The sequence below is a fragment of the Poecile atricapillus genome, chromosome 4 (genome assembly GCF_030490865.1).
Source record: "Poecile atricapillus isolate bPoeAtr1 chromosome 4, bPoeAtr1.hap1, whole genome shotgun sequence".
NCBI lineage: Eukaryota > Metazoa > Chordata > Aves > Passeriformes > Paridae > Poecile > Poecile atricapillus.
Window position 1 is genome coordinate 69,891,414 of NC_081252.1, and position 16,296 is coordinate 69,907,709.

General features: G+C 38.7%; 1 protein-coding gene across 7 annotated transcripts in view; it reads left to right on the plus strand.

Annotated features, from left to right (window-relative positions):
• CTBP1 (C-terminal binding protein 1) overlaps positions 1 to 16,296 on the plus strand; it is a 235,768-nt gene that overhangs the window by 180,773 nt on the left and 38,699 nt on the right. Inside the window, exon 2 of one of the 7 annotated variants that reach the window (XM_058837318.1) lies at positions 14,726 to 14,942. The exons of the other annotated variants lie outside the window; for them this stretch is intronic. Within the exon in view, the coding sequence (XP_058693301.1) occupies positions 14,936 to 14,942 (7 nt within the window). The 5' untranslated portion in view covers positions 14,726 to 14,935. The remainder of the gene's footprint in view (positions 1 to 14,725; positions 14,943 to 16,296) is intronic. 7 annotated transcript variants of the gene reach the window in all.

Sequence of the window (16,296 nt, forward strand, 5' to 3'; positions counted from 1 at the left end):
AGTTTGCACATTGTGCGACTTATTAAAAACTTCAAGATGACTGTTAAGTAAAGACAGCTACTTGAAGTGCCAGATGGAAAAGAGCAAGAAAAATGCCTTCTGTTTAAAACAGAAAGGGGATTTTTGCTCATTTTGTGTGGGGGTCTTCTCAAGTCCAGTTACTGTGCTTGGATCTCTCCAGTTCCATTTAGTATTCTTTGATGACCTGGGTGAGGGGATTGGGGGCACTCTGTGCAAGTCCTCAGATGCACTGAGGTGGATGTGAGTGTCCTGCTAGAGGACACGAGGGATCTGGGCAGGATGGATCAGTGAATTTCAGGTTCAAGAAGGCCAAGTGCTGGGTCCTGCCCTTGGGTGACAATGACCCCCTGCAGCTCCAGGCTGGGGGCAGAGGGAGTGGAAAGTGTCCACTGGGAAAGGACCTGGGGATGCTGGTCAGCAGTGTCTGAACATGAGCCACAATGTGCCCAGGTGGCCAAGGAGGCCAGTGGCATCCCAGGCTGTATCAGCAGTAGTGTGGCCAGCAGGACCAGGGCACTGATTGTCCCTCTGTGCTCACTGCTGGTGAGACCACACCTTGAACCCTGTGTTCTGTGGGCCCCTCACTACAAAAAAGACATTGAGGTGTGAAGTGTGTCCAGTTGTTTTTTCTGGTGAAAAGGAGGCTGAGCTGAAACCTTACTAATCTTTACACCTGTATGATCAGGTTTAGACTGGATATTAGGAAAAATTCCACCACAGAAAGGTTGTCAAGCATTGAAACAGGCTGCCCAGCACAGTGGTAGAGGCACTGTCCTTGGAGGTCCTTAGAAGACCTGTAGATGTGGCACTTGGGACATGGCTGAGTGATGGTCTTGGCAGTGTCAGGTTCGACTTCATGGTCTTGGAGGTCTTTTCCAGTTTAAACGACTGTATGATTCTTCTGTGTTGCAGTTTCTCTCGTGGGTCCCATGTAGATATTAGATGCACAGCAAGATGCATTTCTCTCTCATTAACTGAGTGACAGAATGCAGGCTTCAAACAACATCTTGCTCACGCATTGCCAGCTCAGCATCACAGCATTGGGCTGCATTCCTGAAACTGAGATGGCACTGTCTTTTAGTTCCTGCTCTCATGGTCCAGCAAGTGCTCTTATGGACATTACAAACATTTCTGCTGTTCTAGAAATGTGCCTGCTTTCAGCAAAGTTGCTGTGGTTTGAGAAATACAACACTGGCTGTTTGGTTTGGCTGTGAGACCCCTCAATTCCTTCTTTTGCACAGCAGTCCATCATCTTATGACCATTGCATATGGATTTAAGTTCAAGGCCAATGTTAGTTTATACATAACTTGGAATAATTGTAAAATGCAAAAAATGTCGAGTATTTTAAAGTTGATTAAAATTTTCAAAGAGCGTTTTTTCCTGCCAGCATCTGGAAGTTAGCCAGGTAAAAGCTAACATTCCCACAATACCTTTTCTGTGGGATAATGGGCAAGTTCAGGGCAGCATTCTTTCTTTCAGTTATATAAACAGACAGTGCTGGCCAAGGCTAAGAAGTGTTGCTGAACATGAAATTGTTGCTGTCTGCCCTCCCAGCTGTTGCTTTGTTGAAAATGATTTATTTTTTCTTAATTTTGTTATTGTTCTTCTCTTCATATTTAAATAACATGGAGTCTTCTGCACTGTTGCCTTTTAAGATCTTGCCTTAGGCAGTGCTGTGTGAAAAATCCATGTGCTCCGTGGATGATTTCATCCATGGCAGTGAAACGATGTCATCAGTATAAAACTGATTTTCAGAAGGCTCCAAAAAATAGAAAGGTGTTTGTAGAACAGAAGAGATTCTTTGACAATAGATAAAAAGAGGTGAAGGTGTGATAAGCTGAACTGACCTTTCATCTTACTCAGCTTTGCCACTTCTAGTCCTTCAAAAACATAGCAGGAATTAATTGTCGGGGAAGTGTGGAGCTGGGAGTGCAGGTACTGTCAGCCAGCCACAGCACAGGCAGCTTTCAGTTGCTGCTACTGTTTCATAACTTCTCTAATATTACACACTGATAGGGATTTATTAAAAAACATTTTTTCCCTTGTTGGAATTCGTATCTTTACTCCAGGAGTTTCTGAAGAGTTGGCATGCAACAAGGGTTACTGTGACATATGTGACTTTACATATGGAGTATTATCACTTGGGAATAATCAATGTGTCTTGAGCCTGTGTGTATTTTTCTTTTCATTAGTTTTGTTGCTTGTTTTTTTTTTTCTTTAAGGATCCCACACAGGACTTTAGTGTATAAGCCTAAAAGAAATAGTTTATACATAAAGAAAGATGCAGAAATCCTGGCTTCTCCACACAGCTGGATTGTCATTTTTCAGCTTGTACAAGAACTGCAGAAATGCAGTCAGTTAGTTGGCTCTGGCCAGCCTTAGGGAAAGGTTGGAGAAATGTAGTGAGACCTAAAAAATTTCAGGGATGGTGAATGCTTACTGTATAGGTTTCTGAGCTGTAATATAAGCGTGGGTTTTATTAAGAAAAAAAAGCATCTTTCTGACTTAAAAACTCTTCAGCTTAGATCTTTTCTACTAGAATACATATACATTTTACCCTTAAAGGGCAGAGCTTTTCCTAGAAAAATCAATGCTTGCTTAAAAGGGCAGCAAGCCACTGTCACATCTAAAAATTCAGTTCTTTGTAAATTCTGAATAGACAGAACAAGACAGTCTGAAACCCTTAATCTTTCATGCTATCTGGATAAGCTGGAACATGGCTGTATAGTTATTTTCTTTCATCCACTGATGTCATTGAACTCCCTACGCAGACTGAGGCTCATAAATGAAACTAAAGATCATTTTCTGTGAACTTTGCATTTTTCCATGCAGTGTTTAGGCCCATTGCTATGTCATTGTGAACCTCTGTGTCCACATAAACATGAAGTCAGTTAGGTGGGTAAAAGCACTTGTAATTTTCTGCTCCCTACTCGTTTAGAAAGCGACAAAACAGTAAAATTCAAATAGACTGAAATGTATTAGTGGTGGTGTTTCAGACTTCCAGTTCTGTAACCATAATTTTTGATCTATTTTAAACCTCTGATGACTTCTAATACATTCTTAAGAGCTAAAAAGGAAGAAAAAGCACTGTTGCTTGAAAAAATAAAGACATACTAACGGAAAAAAATTACTGTCCTGTTTTCATTTTGTATTCATTTAGAACAAAGGGTTTATGGACCTTTTAGTTGGGGTTATTTATTTCTTGAGATTTAAAGAACATCTACTCAAACTGCTGGTTTTATTGCATGTAAATGTCAGTATCTTGAAACTAGTTATATTTAGATCTGTAGCATTTTTGTCAATTCAGTATTTCTAAGTTTCCTTGCTTAAATTAAGTCTGATTTGTCCATATAGAAATTGATATCTGTGGACTGTGTATCCCATTATTTTATTTATTAACTTGTTTGCAGTAGTACTGTTAGTGGGTAGCACGGTTTTATCAGCTGTGAGTTAAATTTTGCTCATACACATAGAAAAATTTAATTGCATCAGATAAATATATGCACGTGTGTGCTGCTTGTGTGCAGATACATATCTGCTCATTCCTAATGTGCCTGATTTTGCAATGAACACTCAGGTAGCAACAACCTTGCTCAGCAACCAACTCTGCTGACTGATTGCAGGGCCCCAGAACAACTGTGTGAGTGGGGTACAAAGCAAGGCCTTAATGACAAAAAATTAAAATCCTAATGAAAGATGTGCACTGAAAAGTAACGTGGTGCTTTCATGTCCACCAGCTGTCAAACCTCCATAAGAATTGTACAAATGTTCCCTCCTTCTTAATAGAGGTATTCTGGATCCTGATTTTCGTGACTAGAGACTGACAGCTTTTAGAAGTATTGTAATGATGAAGTGCCATTAGCTACACACCATTCACATCTTAAATTGCAATTTAATTGTTGTGTTCTTTGCTATTCTTTTAAAATAGTTGGGTATGGTCAGGATCTTGATTTCCAGCACTTCTGCTTGCTCTTTATTTTCATGTTTTGTAGGTTATTCATTTTTTGTTGAATTATATGTCTTTCTGTGATCAGTTGGCATGGAAACATGGCTCCTTTATAGGCCAGTTGCTTTTAGCATTAATTTGCAGGTACTTGTTTTTGAATGTGAAAATGGAAACCATTTATGTTCTTCATCATTCCCCATCATTAATACGTGCATGCTTTCCTATGCAAAGTAAATTATCTTGCCTTCTGTCTTACAGGGAAAAATGTACTTTTAAAGGAAGAAAAAAAAATTGCTGCACATCATGTGCACTGTATTAGAAAGAAAATACTTTATTTAAGGTTTTTTATACATAAAACTTGGCAGAATCAATGAAACAGACTAAAACCTGAGCTTAAATTTAAGCTCAGAAAGTAGCCAGTGCTTCTTAATAATGCAAAATGACACCACCCAATTTTTGTTTCATCCATGTATTTATTGATATTGCTCCTTCATCCATGTATTTATTGATATTGCTCCTTTTTTTTTTTTTTCATTATTGGTGGAGTGCCTGTTTTCTTTTAGGAGTTCGATGAATTTCACTGGGAAAAAAGTAAGCAATTTGCTTTGATCAGTACTGACAAAAGTAAGGGAATAATTTCGTTAATATTTTGTGATTTTAGTTAGCGGAGTTTGAAGTTCCTAAAATACCTCGATACTGGCAAAAGTGGCATTCTGGGCTTCTTTTATAGTTATTGGAGTTATATAGTTATATAATATTCATGGTGCTGTGAGGGTGTCCTGCAGCGACTGGTAATACTATCACACATCTTCATGGAGAGTAGTTAGGCTATTAGTGTTTGTTCACATGTGTAGACATTTGGAACTCTATCTGAATAAATACTGTTTTAACTATTGATAAGTGTATGATTTATGATCTGCTATAAGCAGTTGCAGAATTTCTGTTTCCAGTGTAGTTGCTTTCAAGTTCTTTAGGATGAGATTTAATCTCATTCCTGACAGCTCCAGACCTTTGTCTGAAGTGCTTTGTACAGATTGGATATGCAGAATAAAAATAAGATTTGAATTCATATACTTTGGCTCATTCTTCTCCATCCTGTTCCAGGCTTCAGACACTTGGTTTTACTAACCATTTATTAGGGAGTGTGCAAAACAAATAAATTCAATTGGTACTGCTCATAACTCCATTTTACTTGTTTAATAAACAGTCAGTTCATCAGGCCTGTTTGTAGTACTAAACTGCTTTTTCTTTATTCTCAGAGTACATGCAGTTGAATTTCAAAGCTGTACGTCTGTGCAGCATTTAACAAATTTCAGTGAAAGCACTACAGACCTGCAAGTTAGAAATATTTTGTTAATGCCACTTGTCCTATGTTATGAATGTCATGCCATTACTCAGCAACCATATTGCTCATTCTCTCTGGACAGTTTAAAAAAAAAAAATTGTAAAACAAACCAATCCCTCTAGATGCAACCCCCATATTTTTGCATTTCATATTTTCTTTAACTTTGGTGGAAAAGAAAGATTTTGCTTCAGGCCAAACCCTTCTACTGAAACTGTTCAGAGCTCTCTTGTAGTTACTTGCCAGTGGTTTTCTTGGAGGTTGAGAGAGTTTAGTGCAGCAGATGAGCTTTTTACAGCAGTTTACAGACCAGATTTTCACTAATTATAATGCAGCTGTAAAAAGAAGTTGGGCCTTGATGCTTCCTGTGTGACACTATCTCATCACACAGAATAAAACCATTCCTTCCTCCCTTCCACCCCCCACCCTCATTCTCTCAACACGCCTGCTGAAAAAGAAAATGTGTCCCATACTAGTTTTGGTGTAGTGCAGAGTAACTGGTGACAGGATGCACTAAACTGATTTTTTTTCCTCTCCTATCCCTCCCTGCAGTGCCTGATGGCACTCCTGGCCAAGGAAGGGCTGCAGAGAACCACACTGAGGATAAAACTTCCACTGTTAATTCACTTAATCTCTATTGAATTGTAATGTTTCTGGTGTAGATTGAACTCTTCTTTCATATTCTTTCTGGAACTAAACTTTCAGTAACCAGCACTGCCTCCTCTTACATGTTTTCCATTCCTTAACCAGATGTTGAGTGTGGCTGGTGTCCCTTCTCAAATTCATTTATCCAGAGGTGGGCAGACTACTCACTGAAATCAAAGGCTTCCTGTATGGTGGAAAGCTCTCCCATATTCTGCTGTGGGTCCTTGTCAGACCTCCCAGAGAATTAAGCTGCTAGTCATGTTGTCCTTTAAATATTTTTGAAATAAAAGTTTAATTATCTTTATGTGAAGAATTTAACATAAGCTTTAAGGGATGTATAGCTCTGATTAAATAGAGAATTTTATCTCAGCCCAAGGGTCGCATTTCACAATGTGTGTGATGATGTGGACCTTCTAAGGAAAGAAGGCAAATCCATTATTCAAAAAAGAAAGAGCACAGGTGGAATTTCTTCTTAAAGCATTTACTTCATTGACGAGCATCTGTTTAATCACTGGTTGAATGTACTTTAATCTGGTTTACAGTGCAGGTGAAATAAATGACTGTCATCTGAGTGATTCATGGATGTACAATTTTCATCACAAAGACTTATTTTTCAGATTTCATTTGTTACTCTCAGTAGTTGTTTTTCTTCTTCCTTTTGTAGCTGGGGTGACAGTCCTAACCTTTATATCCAGAAAATAGGGAAAGTAATGTGTTATGAAGACCTGTTTCTCTGTCTCAATCCCAAGTTCAAGGATTCAGGCTTCATGTTCTGTGATGTTCTGGAAAATAGTCATAATGGTTTCTTGGTTTCTGGGAGTTATCTGATAGCTGTTGTATTGCACTGGGGAAGCTCTGAACTGTCATTTTCTCCCAATTTTGCAGAAATCACAGCCAGTAGGAAGCAGTTAAACTCGTTTTCCAGCATCTTTCCCTATGTTGTGTCCACTTTCTGAACAACAGAATGAGTTTCAAGTTTACTTTTCATGAACTCAGTGATGGTTTGATTATCTTTGAATGATAAAATTCCAAGTAATGTGTTTCCTGTCGGCTTGCAGAAACAGAGTGCTCCTGCAGCCTTTCAGCACGCTGCTGTTTATCCTGCTACTGACATCCCTCCTGTTTCTGGTTTCAAAAACGTAGAAAAATCATAGAATAACGTTTCTTATTTTGGGATTTTTTTTTTTACTACATCCAATCAAATGGAAACCAGAGCAATGTAATTGCTTCTCTGACTGTTGTCAGTCTATATTTTGTTTCAGAAAGGGTCCATCTTTTGTAATTGTCTGTTTTTCACAAAGTGTGTCACTGCAGAAGTCTAAGGCTGTCACTGTGAGAGGGGGAGATGACATTTGTGTGACGCACAGATGTGCCGTGGGCAGATTTTGTAAATGTCTCTGCCTGCACATTGGCGGACACACGAGCTAGAGCAAGTTTGTTTTTATGCTAAATCACACAGGCTAGAATAAAACTATGAACTGTCATGTTAACTGTATTTACAGAGAAATGTAATATGAATGCATTTTCCAAAACACAAGTGCTCGATCACACCAAAAATACAGAGTCAGAGAGAGAATGTGGTAAGAAATCCATGTTGAGAATGATGAGTACCCTTTTGCCTTAAGATTCTCTAACTCTTTATAATGCATTCAATAATTCCTTATATAGTGCTTCCACTGTAACTGATGTTTTTTAGCACTGATAAATGTTTGATGCAATTTACAGAGACAGAACATGATTTGTGCCCTGAAAAATTTATAATTATCTGCAAAGCATTTTAGTGCATGTGAACAGACCCTTTTCAAGCTGAAAATTGTTAAACTGCAGAGACTAAAAGAAACTATAAAGCCTAGTAAAAAAATGCAAATATAGGTCATTTTTAAACACTTCTGGCTTTTCACCATCAGAAAGATCTTAAAACATTCAAAAACCTTCCCTAAACCCCTTCAGCATGTGGTATGTGTGGGAAGAAATATTTTGCTTCTCTCATCAAGTCATGGAAATAACTCCCAATTTGAACTGTTTTTCTGTGCAGCTTTAACTGTGATGTTGAGACCAGAGCCTTTGTAATTGAAACTCAAATTTCTACTTAAAGAAAAGCTCAGTAGAACAGCTCTCTTACATCATATGCTTTGGTTATATTATGATTAAATGTAACATGATAACATAAACCCAGCTTTTGCCTTAAACTGCCTGTTTTATTTGGCACTTTGGACTGTTGTTACTGGCTGGTTCTCAGTGAGCTTGTCATTTTTTATACATCCTGTTTGCTTACCTTCAAAATTACTATCTTTTCAGAAAAAGCTATCTATTTAAGCTTGATTATTTACGCTGCAGAGGACCCTGGATGGGAGATGCAGGATTTCGATTTCATTATACTCCACATTTTGTCAGTTCTACAGTAACACTGTTCTCTAGTTTGTAATCATCAGCAGCCATTTTCTTAATATTGACAGAGAACAGCAGAGGTCAGGGGCTGTGGGAGGAACCAGAAAGGGAGGGAGAAAAAAGCTTTAAGGAGCCCTTTGCAAAGGTTCAGTGTTTGTCAGAGTTGCTTTGGTTTTCAGAAGAACATAATGAAGTGTAACTCAAGGGATTTTATTATCCTCATTTACTGGAATCTGTAATACTGTGTTGAATTGACCTGTTCACAATCATGCTCATCTTAGCAGTCTGGACTATGTATATATATGTGTGTGTGTATATATGTATATTTGGTTTTTAAGTTTTTAGCTGTCTGTCTTAAAGCTTCCAGCTTTCCTCCCTTCTTCCCATCCCTAAACAAGTCACAGTATTTTTTTGTTGTTTCACTGTAAGGATTGCTGGCACACAGCATCATGATGTTCCGCCAGGAGGACAGTGCATCACATTTGGTGCTTTCCCAAAAAAAAGTTAAGGAATTTCAAAGAAATTGGAGAGGTCAGCGTTCAATACATAAAATATTTCCATACTGTTATTTTTAGTGTCATCTGAGTATGTTCTACTGACCTCAAGGAAAAAAAAAATAAACCTTGTGAAAATAATTTGGTTATCCAAGGCCCCACACTTGCTTATCTTCAGACTTTTTGATAAGGAGAGTAAGGAGTGTCCCAGGTAGTAGTTTAACGTTCTTGGGTCAAAGTACAGGTGTGCTGTTGGAGAAATTGCTTTTGGTATTTGGGATCAGAATAAAGGAAACCTTTGATGTTGGTTCCACTTGGATTATTTGGTTTCTTTCTCAGAGACAGCATCCTGTATAACATCTAAAATATGAGAAAAGCACAGGGAGTGTAGCCATTAGCACAGGCTACCTTCAGAAATTTTATGTTGTAATACATTCTTGGCACTGTCTTTAAAACATAATGTGAAATTAATTCTCTGAAAGCAGTTGCAATGACAAAGCTAAAAAGTGGTGTTTTCTTCCAAAGCATGTTTCTAGCTCAGGCAGTGGTTTAAAGCAAATAAACAAAAACCCCTAAACCTGCTGGAGTAAAATAACTTGCTGTATGAGTAACATTTGGGGGTGAGAAGGAAAAAAAATAGGTTTTTTCTTTTTTCCTTCATGGTTCAAATACATATGGCATGGGCACATCAAGACTCATTCCTTGAGGGAATTACATTTTAAATTATGTGGCTGTTGAACTTCTATCAAAATCACGCTCAAGATGCTAGTTCTGATAACTTGATTTAAGATGGAAAGGCAATGGTTGCATGCTTTCTATTGAATACATGGGTAAAGGAGTAAGAATAAGGGCCACTGGTGCACTTCATGTGCAGCACAGCCCTCTTTTGCCAACCTGTTCTAGTCTGGTGTTATTTATCCTCAGCATTGCCCTAAAAATCTCCAGTACCGCTCCTTCTGTGGAAAGTGTTTTAGTAAGTCTTGGCATGATCTGTATTACTGGAATGGCTCAGGGAGTTAATCATTCTGCTCCTAGTGCAATTGTTGAAACAGATTGTTTTTCCAGTTCCTGCCAGCAGGAATTTTCTGCCTTTTTTTTTTTAAAGTCACACCCATGCAGCAGTGAAGTTTGTAGTCTGAAATACAAGCTCAGTTGTATTTTTTAACCAAGGTTTGGGAACTTTTTAGGGTGGGTCACTCCCCCCAGATACCATCATCAACCAGCTCCATGGTCACTGTCCTGGGGGAGGAGGAAAGTGGAGATATATTCTGTTATGTACCCAGCATATGGTGCATTGTGGGGATGTCTGAAATGCAGGCTTAATTCATGCCTTCAGCTCTGTATTTTGGAGAAGCTGCCCCATCAGTAACTGGGAGATTGATGTACTAGTTGCAGGCAGATACAGTTGCTGAGAGTCAGAATTCTCAAGTTTGTTGGGTCTTAATTTGTAGGTCCTGTCCCCAAGTTCACTGCAGTGATTCCTGTAAGTGACCAAGTAGTTTTATGTGGCTTTTGCCCACAGCGTGTGTGGGCAGGGGCATTCCACCATCACCGTAAAACCTGTGGAATAACTTAACAGGAGCTGGCAGCCTTAGCCAGAATTTCTCAGAAACTGAGATTGATGTGAGTGAACTGAACTAGGACAGTTCGCTGTTGTCAATTTATTTATCCTCTCTCTTCCTTCACTTATTACTTAATAAAGCTAAAAATACTTGAAACAGTAAATAAATACTCACTGTGCACAGGCACTGAGATGTTGCACATCCAAGGAGAGCTCAGTCCTTTATAATGTTTTGCCTTTCTCTGGAGTTTGCTTTCATGTAGCTGTTACTTGAAAACAGCACTGCTGTAACATTGGTTTTTATGTATGTTTTATTGCAGATACTTAGACTTTCTGGGTTTGGTACTTGATGTAGTTGTTACTGAATATTTTCATTTATTTTGCTTTTTAAATGGTAATGAAAAATTAAAATGTTTTACCGTAGTGCATAGTTCTGTTACTGCTTGTTTATTTTACATTAAATAGGTGTGATTCATACTGTTTTCAGTCTTACTTTGAAAAGTATTAGTTAAGATTAAGCATATCTTTACAGCATGCTCCAAATATGTAATTTGAGTAATTTTTTGACAGATGTGAAATACTTCCAGTCTTCACACTGATGTTTGAAGTACATGTGTAGTAATAGAAAATGTTGCCAGATTATTCTGTTTCTCCTTAACAGAACATTATTTCTGATCAAAGGCTTTCAAGATGTGCCTTGTGGGATGTTTGGTCTTTTGTACCCTGACAGGCACTTAGGATTTTGTGTGCATGCTGACAAATGTTAGACAAATAAGAGCAGAATTACTAGATTTTTAAAAAGAGACTGGTTAGGGATCGCTATTAAAAAACACAGCTAAACCTCATGTCCTTGTTGTTGGAATAATGTCCTGAGAATGGCAAGTTTACTTGCTGTGTGAGTATGGAAAAGTAATGAGGAATCATAATTCAGGTTCTGGTAACAGCAGGGAAATACAGAATTTTCTAAACAGAAGTCATTGATTTAGTTTATTTTGATTGTACCAGAAGGGAAAACCAAGCAAGAGAATTGTCTCAGATTGTTGAGAGAGTTGTGCCGAGGCTGTTTTGTTGTGTGCTGTAGATTGCTTGGGTGCCCAGGCTCATTTCTCACAGGTAGTGAAATCATGACGTGATGTGCACAGAAATTTTACACACATGGAGGGCTGTGGGCTGGGGTGGTAATTACACAGTGGTGGTGTTGGGTTTCCATTTTGTGTCAGGGAATGAGCCGTGAGCGCCCTGCAGAGTTCTGGGCGCATTTCAACCTTCACAATTAACGGGAGGATACGGCCGGGTGTGACTGCTCCGCACATCAGCGGGTCAACACAGCACAGGAAACCACTTGTATTTTTCTTGGTCTCCTGCAAATTAAAAAGAAAAGAAGGAAGATGACTTGTTCTTACTGAGTTCAGGTAAATAAAAAGCATAGATACCAGCAGTGTTCACCCACTGTGTGCTTCCAGTAAAGTCCCAGTGTGCTCGGCGTTAAGTGCTGAGCCCTGGGGACTTCCTTAGGGGCTGCACGGGTGCTTTAAGTGCAGCTTATGCTCACTTCGCTTTTGCACATGTACTGGGAAGTCCACCGTGTTACTTTGAAAATCAGTATGGGATTGTTCCTCTAAATTTTAATAAGCCTTGCAGCAGGTTCTTAAAATCTTAGAAAATATAGTTAGAAGCATTAAATGAGATGAGGAAAGGGGGAAATTAAATTTAATCTGCTAACTAATTCAGTCTTCTGAGGGTTGCTGTCACTTTTTTGTCCCTTGCTGGTGTTCTTTATTTAAAAGTATTCTCCCCTGTGCCTACCTCCAATCCTGCATCCCAAATCGTAGGAAATTGCATTCTGCTTGTCTTGAAGGCAGCAGCAAAAAGTGTTGGCTCAGATTCTGGTGGAATCATGAGATTTTTGTGTTGCATATTCAGCATCTAAATATGCTGAATATGAAAATACTGAAGGATGATAAATGCTTTTTTTTTCTTGCATCCATTTCACTGATTCATGTACCTAAGTTGTATTTTAAACTTTACTTCTAATTGACTGCTCTTAGAGTTTTGCTCTAACTTGAATCTTGATATCTTGAACTTGGGATCATAGTGCACAAAACAGTGAGTCTGCCAAAACAGTCCAAAATGTAAAAATGCAAGATTGGTCAGGAACCTTAAAATAAGCTTTTAAGTATGGGGCTTCTAGGAATTTTAATAGTGTATATTGGGAAATCTAATTCATAACAGCTTCTGTGTTCATGTTATGAGGAGGATATTTCTTGTTTGTTTTGACAACTCATTCTTTCCTTGAATTAATATTAGCATTTATTTTTGAAAATAATGCACATTTTTGTGAGGGTTTATGGAAAATAAGTGACAGCTCTCACTGAATTTACACCTAGGTAAGAATATAAAACAAAGGTAAATGCCAAAGGGGTTAGTCTCATGTTACATGTGCAAGACTATAAATTAGTTGAATGCCCAACCTGTCAGTTTCAGGTCTGGTTTTTGTAAATATTGACAGGATTTTTCAGTAGTTTGCATTTTGTTAAAAAAGTAAGGAATTTAGATATTTTACAATGTATAAAGGAAGGGGTTTTTTTACCACAAATTCTTTGAAAAGGACATTGTCAAGGGATTTTTCTTCCTTATTTAATCTTTGCACTTGTAAGAATCCCCAGTGACAGGAAAGCTCTTGCCAGGCTGCTCTCCTCCATTTCATGTGCCTGTTGGTTTGTGATTATAGGGTTACTGATAAGTGTTGTGCTTTTTGGCATTGATGTATTTTTCAGAAAAAAGAATTGAAGGATTTGTTTTGAAAAAAGAAAAACACATTTAATGAATTACATGGACTTTGAAAACAGATTTAAGGAAATGAAAGGTAGGTCAAGTTTTGGGCCTACAAAACTGACAGTATCCTTTACTTACAACATTTATACCTTATATGAGACATTCCTCAGCCTAATGATATTACATTAATCAGCAGTAGAAAAATATGAAAATTATGTTGTTCATCATTAATCTTGATAGCTTTGCATTTTAGTACATATTCTAATGTCAGTAAACTGTGGCAGTCTACTTTGAGATGTCTGGTATTTGGGCAGTGATTGCTTCAATTACTGTCGTTTTGTACCCTAAAAGGTTGTTTTACAAAAAGTTTAAAATACATTTTAACAGCCTGGATTATGTCAGAGAGAGCCTTCTTACCCTGCAGTCCTGAGTTTGCCTAATGGCAATGGCTTCTTCCCCCTTGGCGTGTAGCACAAACAATGCACCTTTGTTTAAGGACCAGGAGATGCAGGTTGGATTTGGGAGGGAGGAGGACGCTACCCTGCTTAGGTGGCTTCTTCCCAGGTGAAAAAAATACATTTTGTGCTAAGGTTGGTCTGATCACTTGTAGCTCCCCATGCTTTCATAGGTGTGGAGGTAAAATAATTCATGGCCCTTCCATTCCTGTTTTGGTTGTGAAGTTGGATGATGAGCTCATTAATCCCCTTGTTTGTGGGACCAACAGTCAGTTGTGCACAGGGCTGACCTCCTCTCAGGTTCTGCAGCTGAAAACTGGTTTTTCAATTCCCAAGTTTATTTCCATAAGAGTTGGACTAGAATAAGGTTTTGATAGGTTTTTTTCCAGGAGAGCTAGTTCAGACTGCAGCTGTGCAAAGGCACTGTGCTGTGAGCCACATGGTGAATAGCTGCTGCCTTAGGACAGCTGCTCTGTCTGTCTCTGCACCTTATACCTGTTATTAATTTAGAAAAATTCCAGCAGCCACTGGCACAGTAGCTGTTACTGGGATAAGAGCTTCCCCACCAGATTATTTCCATATGGGGACAGGGCAGAAACCCCAGACTAACAGCTGGATTAGAACTGTTGGGAAAGTGTTAGGTTTTTTTCTTTAATACATTTAGATAACCTTAAGGGCCTGACTTACACCCAGCAAAACCATCAAGTTCAGAGTTAAGGCTTCTCACTCCATCTCTGGTACCCACTGGAGCGCTTGGCCCTCCAGCACGGGCATTTTGGAGCCCACACGCTATCCCTGGATCCCTGCTCACCCAGGCAAAGCCTGGGCTGTGTCAGTGCTGCCGACTGCTCCAGGTAGGTGTATTCACAACACACCTGCTGTCCTGAGCAAGGTGCCGTGTGTGTCTTAACACTCCACTGGTTTCCCTGGAATGTTAATGGCCAGTGGCAGCACAGCAGTTGTGGTGGAAAGCCAGCAGCCATTGGGGGAAGGGTACAGATGCAGTGAGAAGCTTTAACTTTGAGTTTCCTACCTTCTGTGAGCACGAGTCAGACCCTTAATGTTGTTTTAATGTATTGTTTGTGTTTAATTTTTAGTAAAAATTTGAACATCATCCAGGCTACAGAGGTTGCAGTGGATAAGAAGTATAAAAGATTTGGTTCAAGATTACAGGAGGCTGCAAGAAAAATTAAGGACATGGAAATGAGGATGGAATGACAGGCTGCTATTTTGCCTCAGAATACTGAAGATTGTAAAGCATTGAGAAATCGAATTCATGACCCTGGAAATCAAGCTCAGATTAAGAAATGTCAGGTTGGTAGGGGTTCCTGAAAGTCTTTAGTTAGGATAAACTGAGATTGTTTTCCCATAACAAAGTTGTAGGATGTGGGGGTGGATGGTAAAATTTTTGTTACCTGTGTAATGTGAAATGCTATACCATAATATTTGAATGAGCCAGCTAAGAGAAATTATTATTTTGAATCAGTTTCACGTTTGTCGTGTTGAATGTCGCTTCTGACCACTTCACAGCTACTTCTCTCTGGCACAGAGTTGAATTATTATAGTTGCATTATTATGTAAATGCAGGCATGGAAAATACTGCTCTTAAATACACATTGCTTTCTGCTGCCTCTCCAAGGGTCTCCTGCAAAGCCAAAGGCACGGTGCAGTGTGACATTTCTAGATAAAAACCAGAACATATCTAAATGGTGGAAGAGGAAGCTTTTTGTTCAAAAGGTTCTGATTCATAGTAAAGCCATATCTTCCCAAATGTGAACTTTAAATAGTGACTGCCACTGTGATGAAGTTCCTGGAAGTTAACCTAAGTGGGGAGTTACTGCCTGCCATTCAGTGGCAGGATATTTAGGCAGAAAGATTGTGCAACAGGAAGTCTGTGCTGAAGTTCAGAAAGGATTTTGGCAAGCAAAGGTTTGTGGGGTTTTTATGGTCAAGGTCACTGGATGTATTTCAGTTCTGGGGATTCTTAACAAAGGCTTAGATTCTCTCAGGGAGGGTTTGTCCTTCTGGTTGTTTTTTGACTTCTGTTCCTATGCTTTGGGGCTTGGTCTGGCATTCCCCTTAGCACCAATGTTACACAAATAACTTGGTTGAAATTTAGATATACTGGCATGAGGGAAAAATCAGACCACACCTTTATGTATTTTAGAGAAAACGTTATCTGAAAGGGCTCTGTTTAGTGCTGTAACATATTATTTTTTTTGAGATAGCTCTAGTCAGAAAGTGTTTCTTAGAAGTAAGAATTTATAATCTCATCTGCTTTTTTCGGTTTGAACTATGTGCTCTGCTGTTGACAGAGGTGCTTTAGTTGTAGCTCTAAGGGAATCACCTGTGCCATATTTTTCCTCATTCATCTGCAACAGCTTCAGTCTCAAACTTATCAATTGTTTTGGGGTTTTTTTGTTTGTTTGGGTTTTGGGGTTTTTTGTTTTGATATGGGTGTTTTTTGTTGTTGTTTTGGTTTGGTTTTTTTTTTAATTTATTTTATTTTAGCTAGCATTCAGACTTGTTATTGAATTTCTGGCTTTGCTCTGCTGGCAAGACCAAGACCATAACATTCAGTTGTTGAGTGAGCACAGTTAACTCTAAGCAAAATGAAGAGGTTTTGCAATGCCATTTTTGCATTTATTTCTAGGCATAATTGCATTTT